Here is a 21,010-nt window from a genome sequence, read left to right as displayed (position 1 = left end):
AAATTTAATTTCCCTGGCGTGGGATCAATAAAGTTTTATCTTATCTTAAACTAAATATGACTTCATGAACCTGATCTCTGACACTGAAACTTTGCAATCGGCCTGTTTGTCACTGAAGATATTTTGACGTGTCACAGCAGGAAAAGCACAGCTGTAAATAACCAAAAGAATTATGGCTGAATTCCATGTAGCTGCTTCAGCGTCAGGGTTGGGGCATTGTGGATGCTGGCTGACTGGCAAGAAGATGAGGTTAAAAGGTTTGGTTAAGAATTTGTTTTGGTCAAACCAGTCAGGAAAGAAGCTTCAAGCTGAACTCTAAAAGAGTTAAAGACTAAAGATAAAAGGCTCACTAACTGAGCTGTTCAGGCACCAAAGCTGGTTACGAGATGACGCTCATGACGACTTCAGTCAAAGGGGGACTTGTTCCGATTGGTATGGGCTCTAAACACTGATCTGAACACATGCAAACAGAAGTCACGGCCAAAGACAACCAAGCGTTACAGTAAATGTCAAGACAGATGTGTAATAACACTGAAGCTTTACACAGAAACACAAGTCAGAGTGCCAATAAGAAGTTTATTTCAATTCAGTCAATATTGTTAAAAAAAAAGCCATGACATAGCTTGGATATTTTCTTTGTACACACTCATGTAGTAATGAAAACAAGGCAAAGATGGTTTATCTGGAATTAGAATCCAAGCAGGTGAGAAATGGCCCATTTTCCTCAAAATTCTGATGAAATGTAGAAAATTTACATATTGAATTCTGAGCAATCAAAACAAATATTTACAATTCCTTTTTTTTTTTTTAATCAAATTTGTTTCATAACAAAATGTCTGAGAAACATGGCAAACAGGAGAAAACCAAACAGGTTTTGCTTCATCTGAACTAAAGCACTTTTGGAGCTACGGTATCAAACATACATTCACTACCTTGAAGATCGACCTACGAACTGAAGAGAGTGAAATTCGACCAGGTGTTGGTCTCACTGCGCCTCTCCTCGGATGGTTCTGTCATAAATATCTTTAGTGTCATCTCTCCTGGTGCTGACTGCACATCATCGGTGATGAAGAAGGAAACAGTGAGTGTTTTTTTTTTCTTTTTCTGTGACTTCACTAGTTTACATAGCCGGAGTCATCCTATCCACAGTGAGAACAGAATAATGTGCCCTTTTTGGTCCGCCGCTTGTAATCCATACCACCGCTACAGTCAGAGCGACCAAAGTGAAGACTTTCCTTCATGCTTCATAAGAGAAGCAAGAGTCTGCCAGCTTTTCTGTGCTGCTAAGTGTCTAAATGAACACTTTATATGGCAATGTGGTGATAAACAAAAGGCCAGTCTAAACATCTTTGAGCATCGGTTAGCTACATATGGTTGAATATTTCTTGGACCTCAGGTTGGATTCTTCCTGAGTTGTTACCTCTGCAGCCGGTACGGGAACTTCCCTACAATTCTACTGAGCTGAGCTACAAGAATTCTGCCTATTTGAGGCAATGAGGAAATCAGAGCATGGATACCAGGTAGCTATACCTGCACTTACAATTACTTTGATTTATTTTAAACAGCTGAACATTAAAATAAAGCATCTCTCACTTGACATGTCGCCAACTCAGGTTTGGATTAGCCTCAGCTTCTACTTTAAACCTGTCGAATACTTGAGCCTGAAGCTTCAACACTGCTTACAATACCTCTTGATAAGCCAAAAGACAGGGAAAGAAATGCGTCTCAGTGTTCATTTTATAGCAATCTGAGAAAGAGCCATTTCAATATTAAACAGACAACAGAAAACAACAAAAGCTTTGGACCTCTCTCCTGCAGGCAGAGAGGTCAGCTTGAAGGTCACTTATCAGGGAGCGTGTCTGACGAGGCTCCCAACACTGATAAGCACTGATACACGTGTCTGGCTGCTTCTCTGGCGCCTCGCCATCTCACAACAATCATCAGCAAATGCAAATCAAAAAGCAATTAAAGATGAAAGGTGGAACAATGGTGACCTCTGCTGAAGCAACTAAAGAGGTCTTCATAAAAAACTGGGAGGGGGTGATCGAGAAGGGTTCATGCATTGGCGTTCACTCTAGATGAGGAGAGAAGGAAAAGAAGTCCAGAGTTTTTTTTTTCTTTCTCATGAATGAGCACATCAGTCCCGGTGCTGGGGAGGAGGAGGTGTAAGGGGAGTGTGGAGGGAGGAGGTATGGAGGGAGGAGGTCAGGACAGAGGGTCTTATTTGACCAGCCTCTTGGCTACGTCTCCGTAGGCTATCTCGATCTCCTTGTCGCTGGGGCAGGTGTTGGTGAACTCTTCGCGCATGTAGGCGTTGTTCAGGTACTTCCAGATGGCGGTCATCTCTTTGGGGATGTCAAAGCCTCTGTACTTCTTGGCCACCACCTGCAGGATGGTATCACAAGTTAACACATTGCACGTCAGTCTGCATCATGCAGTTTAGACCACCATTTCTCTCTAGGCCAGAACTACTCTCATGTGACAAGGATCGTCTGTCGAGAGACAACACAATTAACGAATAACAGAACAGTTATTTTAGTCATTTGAAAGTAATTAACCAATAAATTGCTCTAAAATGAGTACAGTGTTATTTTCTTGGCCTCATGAGTGGAGGAGATTGTGAGGGACTTTGAGAATTACTGCAATTCAGATGAACAAGAAAAAGACCATTTTATACCATAATCTGCTAACATTTAATCTGCTAACATTTTTGATAGTTATGTAATTGTTTGAGATAATTATGGAAAGAAATGTTCGAGAATCACTAAGATTTGCTGCTTTTATCTTTATCTTCGTGTTTATTTGGGAGAAAGAAGATCATTTGAAGACATCAGCTTGGACTCTGGGAAACTAATGTCACTGTTTTCATTTCTACTATATATTCATATAAACCAAATGATTACTTGATGAATTAACTGAAACTACTCGTGGGAAAAGCAGGTAATTTTAGTGAGGAGAACATCCAAGTAAACATGATTCAGTGATGGTTAAAATTGCTCACTTTGACTATATGCAGCTTGGGCAGCAGGTTGCAGTCAGCCAGGGTCATTTCGTCCCCATCCAAGAAGTTGCGGTTGGAGACCTTGATGTCCTCGATGCTGTTGTGGTCGATCTCATCGGGCAGTGGCGAGCGAAGATACTCATCCAGCTTCTGCAGTGTCTTCAGAAGCCCGCGCTCCAAAGCTGCAAAGAGACACATGTTAGTTATGAAGTTTAGTCACATATCCAGTATGAGCAGATAATCTCTTTACAATATACAGCTATTGCCATATCCTGATCAACCACATGGGGGCAGCATTTCATCAAGAGACAAGGCCTGGTGTACATTGTAAAATAAAGGGAAAACTTATGATCAGCAGCACTCATACAGTCTAACCCAATCCACTTCAATGTCAGTGTAACACAACGGCCTGCTGCTGTAACAAATACAATCCTTGAGAACCTCTTTGCCCACCACACATTTCAATGGACTGGTGGTGCACAGGTATCACACTTTGTCCTCACACCACATCCGTCCATCCATAGATTACTCAGGAACAATTAACTCTATTGTTGGAAAATATGAAATGAATGCTTGATTCAGTAGTTCCACAGTGGACTTAGCCTGTGACTTTGGTGAGCACTTATCACTGAACCATGAGATTCAGCCTCAAACTCTGTTGACACAGCCTTGGCTTTCACATCCAGCTCAGTGTGGTTCAATATTTTCTCAGCCAACTAAAACATGACACAAAATCTGGGTGTTTTGTGAATACCATAAATCTCTTTCTAGGGAAACAATACCACAAATCCTTTCACCCAGGATGCAACAGGATCTATGGGCCAACACACTTTTCATATTATTCCAACAATCTTATCTGTGAAGTTTGTGACATGACCTCTCGTAAAGTAGAGGTCAGGCTGCATAAATCAAAAACAGGAAGGATGAGGTTGTGAGCGCTGGTTGAGTCTCTGGATTCCTCTCTGCTCTGTGGCTTTCCACAGAGCTCTGCCAGGTGAGACGGGGGAGCGTGAGGACAGGAGGAGGTGGCAGAACAAAAGCTCTGTGTTCCTGACTGAGGTTGCAATCCACCAATCAGGGCAGGGCTACCAATGTCGCCTAGCAACCGCAGAACTCTACCTACACATCTGAAAGCTCCCTGGATCTCTGCCCTTAAGCAGTGTGTCCACCCTGTTTTGTGTGTGTGTGTGTGTGTGTGTGTGTGTGTGTGTGTGTGTGTGTGTGTGTGTGTGTGTGTGTGTGTCTCAAAGACAGACACAGGTAACTTACCCTCATTTCCATCTGGCTTTGAGTTCTTAATGTATGCTGAAAATTTGGCGAAGATGTCCATACCAGCCGTGTTTGACTCTGGGTGTCTTGCACCAAGCTTGATGTACCTGCACACAAGCACACATACAAGTCAACACACATGGGTATGAAGAGGTTAAAGTATAATTCTGGTGATACTCTATCAATACTGCTAAAAACAACAGCTGTTTTAGGGTCAGTATCTAATTATTTTGCTTTTTTTTTTTTTTTAAACATGAAAATGATTATTGTTCCCAGGAGGAACAATAGTCTCGGAGCTGAGGCACAGACAGGAAGTTGGAAAGTATTGAGAGGCGAACTGACAAATTGTTGGGCTGGGTCATTTCATGGGATTTGTTGACAATAAGAACAATATAGAACATTGCAAGCCAATAATTTGTCTCAATTCAAATCCATATAAGGCCTCTACCTTTCCCTACATGCTAACAGCATTTACAAATGAACAGTGCGCTTGCGACATAGTAGTGCAGTGTGCTCAGAGTTGAGGTGTGTTAAAATGTTGCCACAGGAGTGAGAAAGTACTCACTTGGGTGGGCAGAGGACATCCTCAAGGAACTCCTCGATCTTGTTGACGTCAGTCTTGACCTCGCCATTGAAGGTGATGAAGGGCGGGTGTGTTCCCGGGGCCAGATTCTGGAGGTCTGCGGGCTTCCTGGAAGAGAAGCAGATCAGCTTCAGTGGACTGAAGAAAACAGAACTCTTTACAATGCATGGGACACAAGAGTCTTATGCCACATTTCCACTAGCGCGGCTCGACTCGACTCTACCCGGTTGTTTTATGTTTCTATTAGGGATAGTACCTGGTACCCGATACTATTTTTAGTACCTGCTCTGGCGAGGTTCCAAGCGAGTAGAAGCGATACTATATGTGTGACGTCAAGAGCCTGTCGGCCACTGATTGGCCAGAGAGTGTCGTCACTGGTCTGCAACGTCCAACACCGGAAAAACAATCCCGCAGCTCGTAGCATCTCATCTTCGGCGTCACACTGCTGAATGAATTCCCAAACTCGCCTGTACTTTTCCAGAGTGTTCTGCCTTGCAGCCCGAAGCCTTTTCTGGGTTTCTTCTCTTGCTTTGTGTGTGACAAAAAGCCACAAACCAAGCAGCAAATACAACATCGCCTCGATGTCCTCCATTGTTTGTCGGCTCTGTTTGTGTCGCGTACAAATTGACGTCATGGCAGTTTCGCGCAGCCGTGGTGTGACGACCCCGCCTACGTTGAGGAGGTACTATGAAGTACTCAATTGTAATGGAAACTCAACCAAACCAAGTAGAGTAGAGTAGAACCGAGTCGAGTAGAGCTGGAACTGTGTAATGGAAATGCGCCAATACTGTGACTGCATAGTTGTGACCTTGCGGAAGTCCTGATGGCTCGTTTAAAGGCACAGTGTCTCAATACAGGCTCTGTGCATTTCTCAGTGGGCTGAGCATATTGTACATTTCGTACCTAGACCTGCTTTATAATCCAAAAAGTTCTTGAAATTTCACTCTGTACAACACAGGACCTTAAGGTATTGGATATTATGATTTATTATGATTTTTTTTTTTTTTGCTTTCTTAACACAACATTAATGGTAACTCCCAGTATGTGTTAGCATCAAACTAATGGACTGAGCACTAGTTATTACATATAGTAATTCAGGGATCAAAATATCGACTCAAAAAATTGTTAGAAAAAAAATCTCTATACTTAAGTGAATCATTTTTCCCATCCCTAATATGTGCATGTATGTATACACACACACACACACACACACACACACAGTACAGAGTTAAAGACAGAGTACTGTGTGTGTGTGTGTGTGTGTGTTTGTGTGTGTGTGTGTGTGTGTCTCCACGAGCGTGTCTGTGTATGTCTTTCTCTCTGTGGCCTTCAAACCAGCACATTTTGTTCCAGATGTCTCTGGCAGGCAGATGACACTGACACACGTAAACAAAAATGAGCTTGTTGTGTGAGCAGCGTGAACACAACAGCCTTGTGAAATGTACAGACCCCAGACGATACCCTTCAGTGCTAAGATGATAAAACACACATAAGCATCTCGACGTCTGTTGAAGCCTCTGGCGTAAGCCCAGCCAGCAGATAGTGTGAATCCTCTTTGATCTATTGTGACTAACAACAGCATCTGTCCACAGAGACTCTTAAGTGTTCCACGTGTTTGGTGGGCCAGTGTTCACAATGGTGGCTCATGTTTTGGGACAGGCCATCTGAGGGCACAAAAAAACGGGAAATGACTTCAACTCTTTGGCATGCGAAGGGGAAGCAGCACCCTCACCCATTGATATTGCTGAGGAGTGGGTAACAAACTATCAAGAATCACAGGCTTTCACAACAGAAACAATATTAACACAACAGCCTTGACCCAAGAAACAAACTCAGGGGCTTACGGCATTGACATGTGACAGTCATGCACTGTCCTGCTATTTAAATGCTCCAGTAAAAACAGCCATAAACATGGCAAGGACACACCTTCCTTTATAATACATACTCGCTTTATGTTTGCTCAAGATTACAGACACTATATAGCATGGACAAAACAAAGCCCAAATGACTTGCTCCTCTAAAAAAGAATAAAAACCAAAGCAGCTTGCAGTGGCTCCAGCTGCACAAAGGGTTGTTTGAGGAGAGCGAGGGGTAAACAGACACTGCTAAGTAGGCGGACATCCTCCATTGCCTTTTACAGGATATCAGCAGCTCTGTTTTGTGTTACATGTCCTCAGCCAGGCAAAGACATATGCAAATATGCCCACACCTATGCACTTGTGCTGCAGCATGCGGGAAAACCAACCAACTAGTCAAATGGACGCTGCTTCCTTTTAGTTGCATTACAAAGGCACAGTGGTCTCCACGTCCCAGAGGAGGAGACGCCTGTCAGGACTAGAATCTTTGAGTCAAACGCACGTGACGAAGAAATACCATATAACCCAGACGTCCATCTGACCATGCCTCAAAATAATCTGGCACTTGCCTGTCGTGCCTCAGCAAGTGGAAAAACATTTAGGGAGCATTTAGATGAATCATACACAGTGGGTTTGGTTTAGAGCTCCTGGTACTGGAATCCACATGTGAAAGCATGTTTGCTTGCAGCTGGGAGGGAAAACAAAATCGCAGTCAAAATTGCAGGGGATAACCGTTTTTCTGATCCCAGTGGTGAAAAATAACATGTTGCCCACCAAAATCCAGGCAGGAAGTAAGCGGAGTGAAGAACCTAAAATAGCCTCTCTGGAGTCAGTATGTTTATTTTTCTCTGATTTTCTCCAGTCTGGGAAAGGGTCATGGGAAACCCAAATAAGCTGTGGCGAAGCAGTGAGCGTGTTCGAGGTGGGGTTGGATCAAAGCGCTACGCAGCCACTGAGGCCTTTGTGGAAACGCCCAGAAAAGCTGTAGGCGGCTATCAAAGGAAGAAAAAGACTGGGACTCACCTCTTGAGGTCCACCGTGGTGACGTTAAACACAACCCCTTTGAGCCACAGGATCATGAAGAGCCTCTGGGAGAAGGGGCAGTTCCCGATGCTCTCTCCATCACTTCCCGCCTTAAATACACAAGACAGATAGCACGTTAGAGTGGGAGCAGATTAACTATCAGCAATTTGTTGCAGGTTTAAACGATTGCAAGCAAAATACTTAAGACAGCAGGCAATGATCTTAAACCACTGTAATAGGTTTCTAACACTGACAGCACTTGGCTTAGAGCGAAGAGCAAAACAGGAAAAAAAAAAAAGGTCCCAGTCAGTGTGATAGAGATCACATCTCTGTTGCACAACCTTTATGGCCCAGGGCATTTTACTGCACTCACCCAGACAGGGCTCATTTAAGACAATGACTCTTTCATACGCATTACGGTCTGCCCTCGAAAACGACTGAAGTAGGAGCGGAGAGGCGACCCCCTTGTCTTAAATGCTTCAGCACACTTCCCCTCCATTAATCTGCAGAACTATCTGACAGAAAGAGGAAACTTCTGGAGTGATTAAGACTAGGAAGGCCTCTTGTTTCCCCTTTTGCTAGACTGCACAAACACAAGACTGAGCAGTGACACAGGGAACGGGATCAATGGAGGTGGCGCGTGCCCTCCAAATTAATGACTAGTGCTCATTGCACCAGACCAAAAACAGGGCTGAGTATTGAGGAGAGATTTCAGATATTTAAACACAACATGTTTGGGTTTTTTCCAAATACCGATGGAGCTAATCACCCCATAGAGCATGAGAAAGAGTAACAATATTTCTGTCTGTCAGTAAACAGAAAGGCTATGCAAGAGCGCTGCAAGCTGTCGGAGATATCTCCTGGCTTCCCAACAGCCACCCTTCTTTGTCATGTGCTCTCCTTTCCTTCTGACTCTCTAAATGGGGCTTCACTTCAACTCACAGCCATGTATGGAGGGAGGAGCGTGTGGCAGAGGACAAGTATGGTTTGGACTCTACATCAGAAAGCAGAATAAGCTTTTCATTTGATTAACTGAGCTTCATTCGGTGTCTTAATGAAATTTGCAATGATGGCTGGTGCACACTAATGTCTGCTGCAAGAGAACCTAATTAATTTCCAGTTAAGTCATGTAATAGGAAAATTCAGAGCTATCACTGTGAAACTGAAATCAGATATTGTGCTCATTTGCTCCTTCTTGTTCATGGTGCATTGAGGAAAAAAAAAGTAAAGTAATTTTACTTCTTAAATACACCACCAGACAGTTCCAACCTACACAGCTCCGTGGATACCAAGCCTGTTGAGGTATGTCAGTCTCCAGGCAAGGCGGGCCAAAAAATAATTCACCGTATTCATCTATTCACAAGGACGAGCAGGGAGGTCGCTCAAGTATCGGCGCTCTGGAATGCACCTCTTCATTCAGCACATTACTGCAGCGGAGCCTCTGTGAAACGGCTGAATATCGGGTCTTTCTTTTCTGCCTCTTGTGTCGTCGGCTGCCCGCTCACTGCGGTTCTTGCCTCTGTTCTGCAGGTGTCGTGCAGGATGTGGTATGCAAAGTGTGGTTGTGAGTGGCGTACACAAATCAACTGTATATTCACACAAATTTGATTTGCAAAGAATTCTGATTGAAAAAACAAGATTCAAATCAGTGCTTAACTCGACAACTGTCTGACAAAAATATTTGTTTAGGATGAGAGAAGGCGGTTCTGCACCGTCTTCAATAGTGGACTTTGTTCTGGAGAGTCCAGTTAGGCGAGCAGCTCCTTGCTGGTGCGGACAGGCCGGCTGCTGTTGTCCTCTGTGTGACGCCCAGTGGGATGGCTCTGTTTGATCTGCCTGCTGGCTCCCATTGTACTGCGGCTGTCCTCTACCCCCCTCCCCCTCCACCCCTGAATTCAATATGTGAAAAGCTTGGATTAGATCACTGTCTTTGTTCAGCAAATGAAAGTCCTCTTTTCACCTTACATGATTCAATTCTAAAATAAAGCTTCGGCCATGAAATGTTGGGGGTATCATGGTTCATGGCCATTACTAGGCTAGACTAGCATTATCTGATTCTTAAGGGGATCAGAAAAGACATCAATGGGATGATTACTCCATTTTCCTCACAGCGCTGCACCTACAGAGAGCCATTCAGTTCTGGATCAAGGGTGGCGATGCAGCACAGCAACCGTTCCCATGGCAATGGCCAGACACATATGACATGGAAAGCAGAGCACAGTGTGGAGGGGATGTCCAATTCGCAGGTGGACGGTCTCAGAATTGAGCTCTATCTCTCTCTGTTAGGACAAACAAATGCAAAACACGCAGCATAGTGTCTTTTGTAAAATCATTGAGATGTTTGCTGTAGCTCCATTCAATACACTGCATTTAAACTGAGCTCATCTTCAAGTTCTGTGTCTCAAGTGGTGCTGTGAGGAAGAGGGCCACAACAGCTGAGAAAGACATTTCACACTTTTCTCAGAGCCATGGCAGTGCTCCTACCCTCTGGAGTCTGCAGCAGAGTGCACTCTCTGCCCAACACACAGACAGCAGGCATCTGCTGCAGAGAGAGACCGACAGCTAGACAGGGAGATAATACAGGAAATAGGAAGGGAATGAGAGATCACAGGTAGTGCTAAGGGACATGAAGGAGACCAGGTGGTAAAAGATGCTTTTAGTGGGAGGAAGGCGAGGTAGCAAGCTTCAGAGGTTGTGTGCTGTTTGGCACGTTGCTCATTTCTTCCTCCTCCTCCTCCTCTTATCCCTCTTCCCTTATCCTGGGCCCCTCTGTAGAGGGGTGGGGGTGGGGGGGACATTTAGGGAGGAGGGAGAAACTATTCCAGAAATGTCCTGTTACTCCCGCCGAAGAGGGAGCTTTGTTTAGTTTAAGTGATGATGCTGGTGGAGCTGCATTTCTGCTGCCTGTGACATATAATCTGCTGCGCTGTTCAGAACGGCTGCCCTCCATTTCACTGTATGAAGTCAAGGTGAGGTGGTCATCTGCAGTGATTGTGCTGAATGACATTTGAAAGCAGCACCTTAGTGAGTGACCTCAGTCGATCAATGAGAATGACAAATGAAAACAAATAAGAGGTTTAGGACAGCCCTCCAGACGCCGTCCTCCTCTGCCCAACTACCACTTTCCAGAGGGCCACTATTACAGTGTGACATTCAGAAAAGGCCTTCTGGAGAACCTTCTATACAACAACAACACAAAGAGCTTTTTGTTTGTGGAGTTTTAGGCACGTCACCAGCTCGCAAGGGGTGGAAAAAACAGTGCAATAAAAACACACAAGCGAGGAAAGAAATGATTTCTAACAGGTCCTTATAAGGCAAGGCACATCGGTTGAAAAACACATTTTCCAAGAAGCAAACCAGCGTTTAGCTTCCAAATACGAGGAGCGTTCACAAGAACACTTAGAGCTGCTCAGTGTGGAGCCTCCCATTTTGCCTCCTGTGTCAAAAGTGACTCACATCGCTCTTGCAGACGGTTACACCATCTTTCAGGGAGATTCAAAAAGAGATTTCCCCTGATGGGAAGCAGCTACACCAACGTCTGGACGACAGAAGCAGCAACAGCTGACTACAGCCAACAGACTCTCAAGCTTTATTTAGGCTCAATGGGTGGATCGTGAGTCAACAGACGCCTGTTTATTTAATGCCAAACACACACAGCTGCCCGGTGGAGGGTGTGAGTCACGCTCAAGTTGGATGTTATCTAGGAGTCAGTCAGCAAGGGAGACATTTAAAAGACTTTTTCTTCTAAAACAGTGAGGTCATACCTCTATCACTTCCTCTATGTCAACACTCATGTAGCCGCTGATGTAATGACCGCCTTTCTGCATCTCAGCAGTGATGACGGTGATGCCAGTCCTCATCTAACTAGCTTCAACATCATATCGCGATGCACACACTTGAAGGTATGTGCGATTTTAAAAGGCCCCAAAAGGTGCCTTCTTCACAAGTCCAGTCCTGTAAAATTTTACGAGAAGGGACATAAAACACAAGAGCTGTTCAGCTCAACCTCTTTTATTAGACTTAGACTTGACTTCACTGATCCCAATTTGGGAATTTCTTTGTGGCAGCAGCAGGTTAAACAATGCACATAAACATAGAATAAAACTAAGAGAAAAGACTGTTCTTAAAAAATATTATTTAGTTCAGCTCAACCTCTTTTATTCTTCCACTTTCTCAGTTATCTACTGATATTTCTACTAATCTAAAAGCAGTTTATGTTTTAGAGCTCTCTCATCATTATTTAATAATACACACATGTATTTTTCTAGATGCGTGATGTGAGATCACAGTTACAGTAGTCAGCAGTCAAGGACAATGGATCCTGTTCAGACTGGGCACGGTCCTCCAGTCTCTGCTCACAGCCTAATTTTAGTAACCCGGCGGCCCGAGCCTTCCCCTCCCAGCTTCATTTTCTAAATTGGGTGGGCTGCTCAGCAAGTTCAAGCAACACTTTGACCGAATAAGGAACTGACGATGTAAGAAGCAGCGCAGCTTTCCTCCTCCTGCTCTGACACACAGCAGGAATGTCCATTTGAGAGTGGGCAGCCATGGTAACGTCATAGCAATGCCTCTCCCTGTTTGCTGGACAAGCATGCAGGCTGGGCTGGGACGAGGACCGAGACAACAGTGAGAAACTGAACCCAAAGCTGGTTCCTTTAGGCAGGGTTACTGAGCCCATGGTGGTCTGAGTCGACTTTGGTAAAGTGAACCAGGTTGAGGGAATCAGTTGGGTTCATGACCCATACACTCTTGTTCATGTATCCTATTGTAAAGGTGAGTCAGAGGTCAAGGCCAGCAACAGAACAGCAGCCCAACAGCTGGAATAATCTGATGCCTTGCTGAAGGGCATGTCAGCAGGGTAGATACTTACTGCTAAGACAGAAGAACCCAGGTCATCAGCAGGAATTACAGACTGTCTAAGCGAAACAATGCCACTCACAGTATTTTTAGATTCAGGCATGGTTATGTTTTCAGGCTTCAGGAAAAAGCCACCACACTAAAGATGTCTCAACAGAGCAGAGTGTAACTACAACAGGGGGTGGCATTGGGGTCGAGGGGGGAGGAGAAGAAAATATTAGGAGAAAGTTGAGTTCATTCATTCTTTTAAGCTACAATGGAAACATGAAAGCAGAAAGAAATGGTACCAGCTTGACTGGATCTCCAGTCAGCCTTCATTTTCCTGGGAGATCGTACCCAGAGGCAGACCGAATTGCATGTTAATGCAAAGCTTACAGAGAACCAATCTAGTGCCCAGTGGTGTCATTATTCTATGTCCACATTGTGCAATCAACATTAATTTAACTAAATTTAAGCAAGCAAAACTGGAGGAGTCACCAGATAAATCTCAGGCATTCAAGAGATGCTTACTGAACTCAAAAATCTAACCTCCTTTTTGGTTTATCTTTTTGGGGATCCAAAATCAAGTGAAATAAGATGATCTGAGAATATTTGTAATAAATAAATGAATTAATAAATAATGGAATTAATCGTTAATTGCAGCCCTACCTGGATACAATTTTTAATTTCTTGGTACTGGTGCCAATATGATAACCTCTCGGCACTGATACCAAAACAAAACTTTATTTTGATATTTTACTTTGAGGAATACGGCCATGTTTTATACAAAACCCTTATTTTATTTCATTTCACAAAAGAAGACAAGCTTCTCAAATATTAACTGTCTAAATACAAGCAGCTTTTCAACAAGAGTATAAAACTGGCAAAATTATGATTTAAATCAGAAACCATATCACCAAACAATAGGAAAAGAAGAGTGCAAATTCAACCAGCCATCTGGTGCCACTTTTAATATTTCAACAGTTTAATACTCTGTGCTGTGAGCAGATTCACCAAAAAAAGGGAGGTAATGAGAGCTCAGACTGGGATATATGAGAGCTATGAGTGTGCAGAGGAGTCAGATGTAGCCGGAACATGGAAACACCATCACATCCTTGGTGTGGCTCTGACTCAGGCTGACATCACTCAGTGGAAAGCTAAAGACTTCCAGTCAGACACAGGCCTACTGTGCTGGACCACATGAGCACTGTCTATGAACCACCGGTTTCTGTGGAAAGTTGGACACTGAAGTCTGAAAGAGGCTTACTGCATGACCATGCCACAGCAATGACATAAGCTAAGTCAACACAGTTATAAGCACTGCATTTGGCCTCAGTGGAGAGGAGATAAGATGCACAGCCAGCTCAGGTTTCCAGAGGCATGGGATGGGTGTTTGGTGATGAGTAACACAGATCCAAAATGACAGAAACATAAACAGATGACCATGGTGGAGATGAGCATGAATCAACAATCACCCTCGCTCTGACTGTTGTTTCAAGTGTCTAACACAAACAGCGTGCCGCATACTCAAGTCAGCACCAGCTCCAGCTCCAACTCTCCACCCACTTACACACAAACCCCAGGATGACTAGGGCAGAGTCATGCGTTCAAACTTTATTCATCCTTCTGTTATTCCTCATATTTGCATTGGAAATAACATGGAAAACTGGCCTCCACTTGTCTATCAACAACTAGAACTTCCTCAAAATCAAACTTCTCTGTACAGTGCTGAAATCATTCATTTTCAACAGAAATTAACCCTTTAACAATTACTTGGGAGTGTCTAGACAGCTATGAACCATCCTTTGGCACCGACACAATGCCAGCATGCTACTGCCACACATGCCAGGTATGTATGGCAGCGGATGCCTGCACCGTGGCCACACAAACACTGGCCTCATTGGCAATTCTAAGCAGACAGTGCGTCTCTCTCTGGCCAGCGGCCGCTTGCAGTGACAATGCATCCTACAATTGAGTTGCCTCTCAGTACCAGTCTGGCACATGTCATAGTAAAACATGCAAAACAGTTGAGGAACAGCAAACACACATGCCTTTCAGTTTGCATGCAGTGTAGACTGTATATTTCTGTATCACATTACCACATGTCATCATATTTAGTGGTATTTAAAACCAGTTCTGAAATATTTTACTTGAAATTTCTGCTGTAGTTGAAAGAGTCACAATGTTAACACAGTAACCCAGTTAAATAATTTAAAAAATCATCACTCAAGATTAATTTCAGGCCTAATCATGTAATAAATAACCAAATTTAGCACTTGCTGGGCAGCTATGATTGGGATGCTAACATTAACGAGTGGAGTGCTCCATTAGTCTTCTTCTGGCAGGGCTTTAAAGGACAAAGACAGCTTAGATGGACATTTGGGACACTGAGGGTCCATTGTGCACCTCAATTGGAGTGATGAGAAGAAAGTTGCCCTGTCATCCTATCCCCCATGTTTGGGTACTACACTTTGGGTTACATACACTTCAGTAGGCTCTGCAATGAAGAACACAGCACGTGAAATGCAAGCAGACTGGATCATGTTGAGATGATTGAGTTACACGTGTAGCGGGCAGGGCAGATTCTCCTCATTTAAGGGGTCACACGCCTCTACTGACAGTAAAGATGATGTAACAGAGACGCAGAGGTAGAGTCAGAGGTTCCTCCGTATCCTGATCTGGTAGGTAATAATCCCTGTACAGCCCTATAAGTTCACAAATAAAAGAGACCAATCCATGAACTAACAAGACTCTCTGTTGGGATCAAATCCTTAAAGTCTCTGATCTATGTTATTCTAGGGCGGCCTCACTTCCTGTTCTTGAGCTCATAGGAGAAATGCCTCATTAGCCACTGGCTTCCTGGACGGGCAGCTCAAATGAGACAAGCTCTTCCTCCTAACAGGCTGAACTAAGCCTTTCCTCAGGATATATTGGCACAACATGATTTTAAACAGTACATTTTTAATTAAGACACAACCAGGAACAATACAGCCTACTGTACGTCTACTGGCAAGAACATGAAATAGTCTTCTGAAAACGTAGTCCTAAAAAAATGAAAAGATTGATTTGAATGCCTTTCCTTACATTGGTGTAACGACACACTGCCAGATGGATTTGGCTGGTGTCCAGAGTCAGTCAACCAGACATTAACAATAACAAAGCAGTGACCGGGCCAGGTGCTGCTAAGGCAAATTTACAGTGCAGAAACAACAGCTCACAGGAACAGCGCAGCACTCTACAACGGTAACAAGCCATTAATTCTTGTCCCTTAACTCATGATGCTGACTGCAGCATTGCTATATGCTTGGGAAACATTAACAGCTCTATTGATTTTCCTGTAAAAAAGCAGAACTCAGTTGACTAGAATATCACCCAAGGGGGACAGAAATGTTTTACTATTTCAAGTTGAAAAGCAAAATGTAAACAATGAGCAAATAAGCAAGTTACACCTGAAGAAGAAGAATCAGAGGGACAGTCCCCTTTATTGTCACACACATTACATGCTGCACATGCCATGCAATTGGTGAAATTTGTCCTCCGCATTTGACCCACCCTGGTCGTCCTTCCTCCGCGGCAGACCAGGAGTGGTGGGCTGCCATCCGACCGGCACCCGGGGACCCAGTTTTCGTTCGTCACCACTAGTCAGGTGGTGATCTTCTTGCATGTTTTTAGTGGGTTTTTTATGGGGGATATCCCAGGTGAACACGGGGAGAACATGCAAACTCCACACAGAAAGGCCCCTTTTTCCTCGAGCAGCAGGCACCGAAGGCATGGTGGAGGACACACCCCCAGCCCCCACAGCGGGAATCGAACCCGGGACCTTCTAGCTGTGAGGTGACAGTGTTGCCACCATGCCACACAAATCTAAAGTCTTGGTATTATTACCAGCAACTGTGCAGTGGTTAAAAAAAGTCACAAATGACCTTGCATGTTTTTCATGCAACAGCATTGACAGAAACTGCTTAAAAAACGTCAGTTTTTCCATAAAACAACACATCACAAGGCACAAGTCTGATTGTCACATGCTGCAACTGATAGCACATTATGACATGAGCAGCTCTTCCCAAGGCCTTTTGAAGTCGTCGCGTCGACAAAGAGTTTATGGTGTGATAACTCATTTCCTCCACGGAGGACAGACTTATATCTGAGTGGGAATGTGATGTGTGCATTAATTCCATCCAGAGTGGTCCCACAACATAGGCCCTGATTATCCCTACAGAAGTGCTGCTTTGTTGGGACCTGGCTCACTTCACAGTCCATCGCCACGGTTCCCATGGGATTGTGCTGAAGGACATACACAAACACAGACAGGCTCTTATGCCGTCCAGACTTAAAAGCACTTCTCCACCATGTTTACTGGCTCCGCTGTCACTGCTGGCAAGAGTGTGGAGGTCTGGAGGCAGCAGAAGGCTTTGCAACCAGCAGTGTGACCCTGGCACACTTGCAAGCAAGAGACGCATCCACAAGTGGAGATAAAGCCTGCCTGTTTCTCTTGACTCATCTGTATTCTGCTTACAGTCATACAGTCAGGTCATCCGCTAGTGGAGAATGACTCACTGACGTGCTTCAATTGATTCAGAGCTGTGAAAAACTAAATGAAAACACAACAAAACATCATGATTTAATGATGAAAAGGATATACATTAACAACAGTGAATCTCCTTCACCATCCTGGAGAGTAACACAAGACAAGGACCTAAGAGATGCTAGAACGGCTTTCAAGAAAATCACTGTTTGATTCAGTCAGGCAGTGCCATAATCAATACAGAGGAATGGATGGACCTCAGTCAGATACTAGAACAATATATCTACATGCTCATATGTACTTATTCTATTGGCTTCGTGTCAGAGTAGTACATTTCCCTACTAGCAGACTAAAAATATATGTCAGATTTAGGGTTTCATATTGCCATTTTAGACATGTGACATGTGGAAGTGCCAAGTCAAGCAGACATGGGTGGATACTAGGAAGTCACCCTCTACAGCACACAAGCACTGACTACTACTCATGCATGCAAAATAATATCTAATCTGCTGTACTGTGATGAGATCAAGGGTCGATCCTCCCTCTTACAAAGTCATTCTATCTTGCTCATGTGTAACTGAGAGCAATATAATGACAAACTCGACGCCAAAGGCCCATCAAAGACAAGCACAGTGTAAAATGAGACCATAGCAATGTGACAACTGTTGCTATAAACATTGCTGAGAGAAAAAGTTGCAAGATCATCAAAAAATCTCTAAACTGGGACAGTCAGCTGTTCAATGGGTAAACAGCAGGGCTGCAACTAATGATTATTTTCCTAGTTGACTTTTTATGTTAACAAAATGACTCAAAATAAATAATCAAAATAGCTGGCGATTAATTTAATAGTTCACACCTAATCAATTAATCACTGCAGCTCCTGTAAACCGTACGGTCACTGCTTAGGTTATACACAGGGATAAGATAAGTTAAGATAGGACTTTTTTGATCCCACACCGGGGAAGTTTAGTCATTACAGCAAGCAGGTTACAAAAAGCAGGCAGTGGCATAAAAATAAAGATAAAAAAAAAAAAGATAAAGATAAAAATTTAAAAGTTTACAACATACAGAATAGAAAAAACAACTATGTCCATGTACATTTGTACAGATTATTAAAAATAGTAAATGCCAAAGAATCCTGCTGCCATAAAGACGCAACTCATGCTGAAGAAGCATAATTAGTCAGCTTTGATATGTGGCAGTGCCTTCACACATCTGACACCGCTGTGTGTGGAGAGCACACACACTGTTCGTTATCAGCTGTTCCCAGAGGCCCGGCTCGACGCAGCGTGCCTATGGCAACCTGCATGCCTGCCATTGTCTCCCATGGCTGTGTTTAACGCAGCACAGTAACAACAACTCCATCAATAATAGATGTGGACATGTCGGATGCTGAGCCACAACCAGGAGCTATGCGAGGGCCGATAGGGAGGACAGGCTATCTCGCACACAAGAGAAAAGACACAATGGAGGAAACTTCTTCACACAGTCCAAGCAGGGAGGGGCGGAGAGGGATGAGTTGGCCACATGTGTAAACCTTCCAGGCCTGGAGATGATGTAACCTCTCCTGCAGGCTGTGAGAGATAGTCAAGGGAAAGAGTGCTGGCCAGTTCGTTTTCCAGCCGTTTTGCCTCTGCAGTGAGGGGCCTGCTGCTCAGCCTCGTCTGCCTCACTGCAAAAGGTTTCTCTTTAAGGAGAGTTACAAAAGCAAATTCCTTGTATGTGTAACAGCGTACTTGGCAATAAAGGCTTTTCTGATTCTGATTCTGAGTCAACTTGGACAATGTCAGGGGGACAGAGAGGTTTCTGTATTCCTAGTGAACCTGGAAAACTGGAATTCACAATTACTGCAACTAAAGAGCACTTTTACAGGCCTGAGCCAGCTGTGTCCCAGCCAGAGGGTGGGCAGCTACACAAGGGCACAACTGCATCATTTCATTCAATTTAAATAATATTATGCTTGCAGTGTTTCCACATTTCTTTACTTTGTGTCAAGGTTGCAAGCATCCAATATCACCATGACTATAAAGTGTTTGCTGCACCATGATCCACACTCTCTGCCAGCCTATTCAGGACCCCATGACTCCCTCCCACCAGGCCCCCTGTCCCAGCCCCACACTCCCCCTTTTTCTTTCCTCTGCCATTTTCCCGCCCTGCAGAGCAGCGGGCTGAAGAAAGGAAAACAGCCATTCACAACCCTCCACCATCACCACCATCACTGCTCTGCTGAGCCAGAGACAGTTGGTGCAGGACTACAGTTTTAGGGAAGGCAGTTGTGCTGCAAATCTAACATCATAAAACATATTATCTGAAGACCATCCATCAGGCACCTTGGTCCCTCACCATATCTCAATGTGAGGCTCTCCACAACTAACACTATCACTTCTAGGATATTAAATAACAACCAATATCACACTAATGACAGATGCCTGCAACATACAGCTGCAATACCCCACTATTCTCCGACATACTCTTGTTAAACAAATAAAGTAAACTTTCACACTCTTTCAGGGATCTTTGATTGCTGACTGACTGATGACAAGGTGACCCACACACCAAACTCCACATCCAAGTGCCTGGTTTTAGTCTATTTCCATTCAAGGCTGAATAGAAACAATGTATTGCAACACAATCCATCACTTTTGGGACGTTTTATAATTAATCAATCAACTTACAGGCATGAAAATACAACTGCAGCGAAGGAGCAAATGTTTCACTGTTGAATCAACTATTATGGTCCACAACTACTGATCTTTTGTTCACGAATTAGCGCCCTGTTTTCCAGCATGGCAGGCTCTCCTTTCCACACGATGGGAGGAAGCTGCATCCGCCCTGCCTGTGACACTGCAGGCTGCACATGGCCACAGTATCACAGGGCGGTTATGGACCCAAAATCTGAAAATGAAATCGAATGCGACAAGAAATCCCCTTTTGGTGTTTTTTAATCAAATGTAGAAACCGCCACGCGACGGGTAAGTTAGCTTAAGTGGTATTAGCTAAGCGAAAAAGTCTCATTGTAGAGAGAATGGCTAACGTTACGTTCCCTTCAAAAGGCAGAAATAAAGCCTTTCCCATCACCACGGAGCAGTGAGTGAGACTGAAAATGAAAAACTTCTCCCAGGCGACTTGTGCTGCGGTCTTACCTTCACAAACAGCTCGATAACGGGCTCGTTCTCCGCCTTTACTCCGTTCTGCGGTACCGACAGCGACATTATGGGTGCTACTATTTGAAGTTTTGCTACCAAAAATGAGGGTTTTTTCTCCTGCTACCACGCCCGACTTAGCTCGGTCCTCTTCTCCACCTCTCTTTTTTTTCCGCACTGAAGCCCAGCAGGCGCTTTTTCTCCCCAAGGAGGACCCGGCGCTCGAAGCACAAAAGTGTGTTTCGCGAAGCGGCCGAGGAGGCAGCGGTGTCCGCAGATAGTCGTTTCAGCGTTGCTACAGAAGTCAGTCCGGGCGAAGCCACTAAAACATCGTCGGACCGTGATGCTCTTAACGCTGGGTAAGCAGTGAGGATGAGGACGGGTGGAAGAAGCGACGGGAATATTTAAAGCCGTGATGTCATTGGAGCGCAAACATACAAAAATGTGGGAGGGTTTCAGGAGGGGAGTCTTCTTGTAGGGAGGAGGATGACGATGACCCGAGGAATAATGGTTTGAAGTGCTCCGTGATAGACCGTTACATTCTGCCCTTTGACGGGAAATAAAACCATTTTAAATCCCCAATCAGCGCTACTGTACGTTTTTCAAAAACGCTGTTTTTCATTCGTTATGTCTCTATCCATGATTTACTTCAGTCTACTCAGGTCTCTTTACTTTGTATTTGAGTTTCTTTATTTCTGTCCTGCTTATTTGTATACACAGTGAATTGTGCTTTGATTTTCCATAATGTTACTTGATGTTCAGTCATTAAAAAAA

The 21,010-nt window shown here is 44.1% G+C and overlaps 1 protein-coding gene across 1 annotated transcript; it reads right to left on the bottom strand.

The window, feature by feature from the left end:
* Positions 1 to 556: 556 nt before the first annotated feature.
* clic4 (chloride intracellular channel 4) lies at positions 557 to 20,750 on the bottom strand. Its single transcript, XM_070979375.1, has 6 exons — positions 20,237 to 20,750; positions 7,733 to 7,842; positions 4,836 to 4,961; positions 4,271 to 4,377; positions 3,002 to 3,183; positions 557 to 2,385 (listed from the first exon to the last, which is right to left on the bottom strand). Exons 1-6 carry the CDS (start codon positions 20,303 to 20,305, stop codon positions 2,221 to 2,223), a joined length of 759 nt encoding a protein of 252 aa, XP_070835476.1. The 5' UTR covers positions 20,306 to 20,750; the 3' UTR covers positions 557 to 2,220.
* Between the last annotated feature and the right edge of the window lie 260 nt (positions 20,751 to 21,010).

The sequence above is a fragment of the Chaetodon trifascialis genome, chromosome 14 (assembly GCF_039877785.1).
Source record: "Chaetodon trifascialis isolate fChaTrf1 chromosome 14, fChaTrf1.hap1, whole genome shotgun sequence".
In the NCBI taxonomy this organism is placed as follows: domain Eukaryota; kingdom Metazoa; phylum Chordata; class Actinopteri; order Chaetodontiformes; family Chaetodontidae; genus Chaetodon; species Chaetodon trifascialis.
Note: the sequence above shows the minus strand (reverse complement) of the source record. Positions and strands in the feature narration are given on the sequence as shown.

Coding starts and splice junctions, on each gene's coding strand:
- clic4 (XM_070979375.1), bottom strand. CDS start 20,305: ATGTCGCTGTCGGTACCGCAGAACGGAGTAAAGGCGGAGAACGAGCCC. Junction 4,962..7,732: donor ACCACGGTGGACCTCAAGAG/GTGAGTCCCAGT, acceptor CTTCTCTTCCAG/GAAGCCCGCAGACCTCCAGA. Junction 4,378..4,835: donor GATGTCCTCTGCCCACCCAA/GTGAGTACTTTC, acceptor GCTTGTGTGCAG/GTACATCAAGCTTGGTGCAA.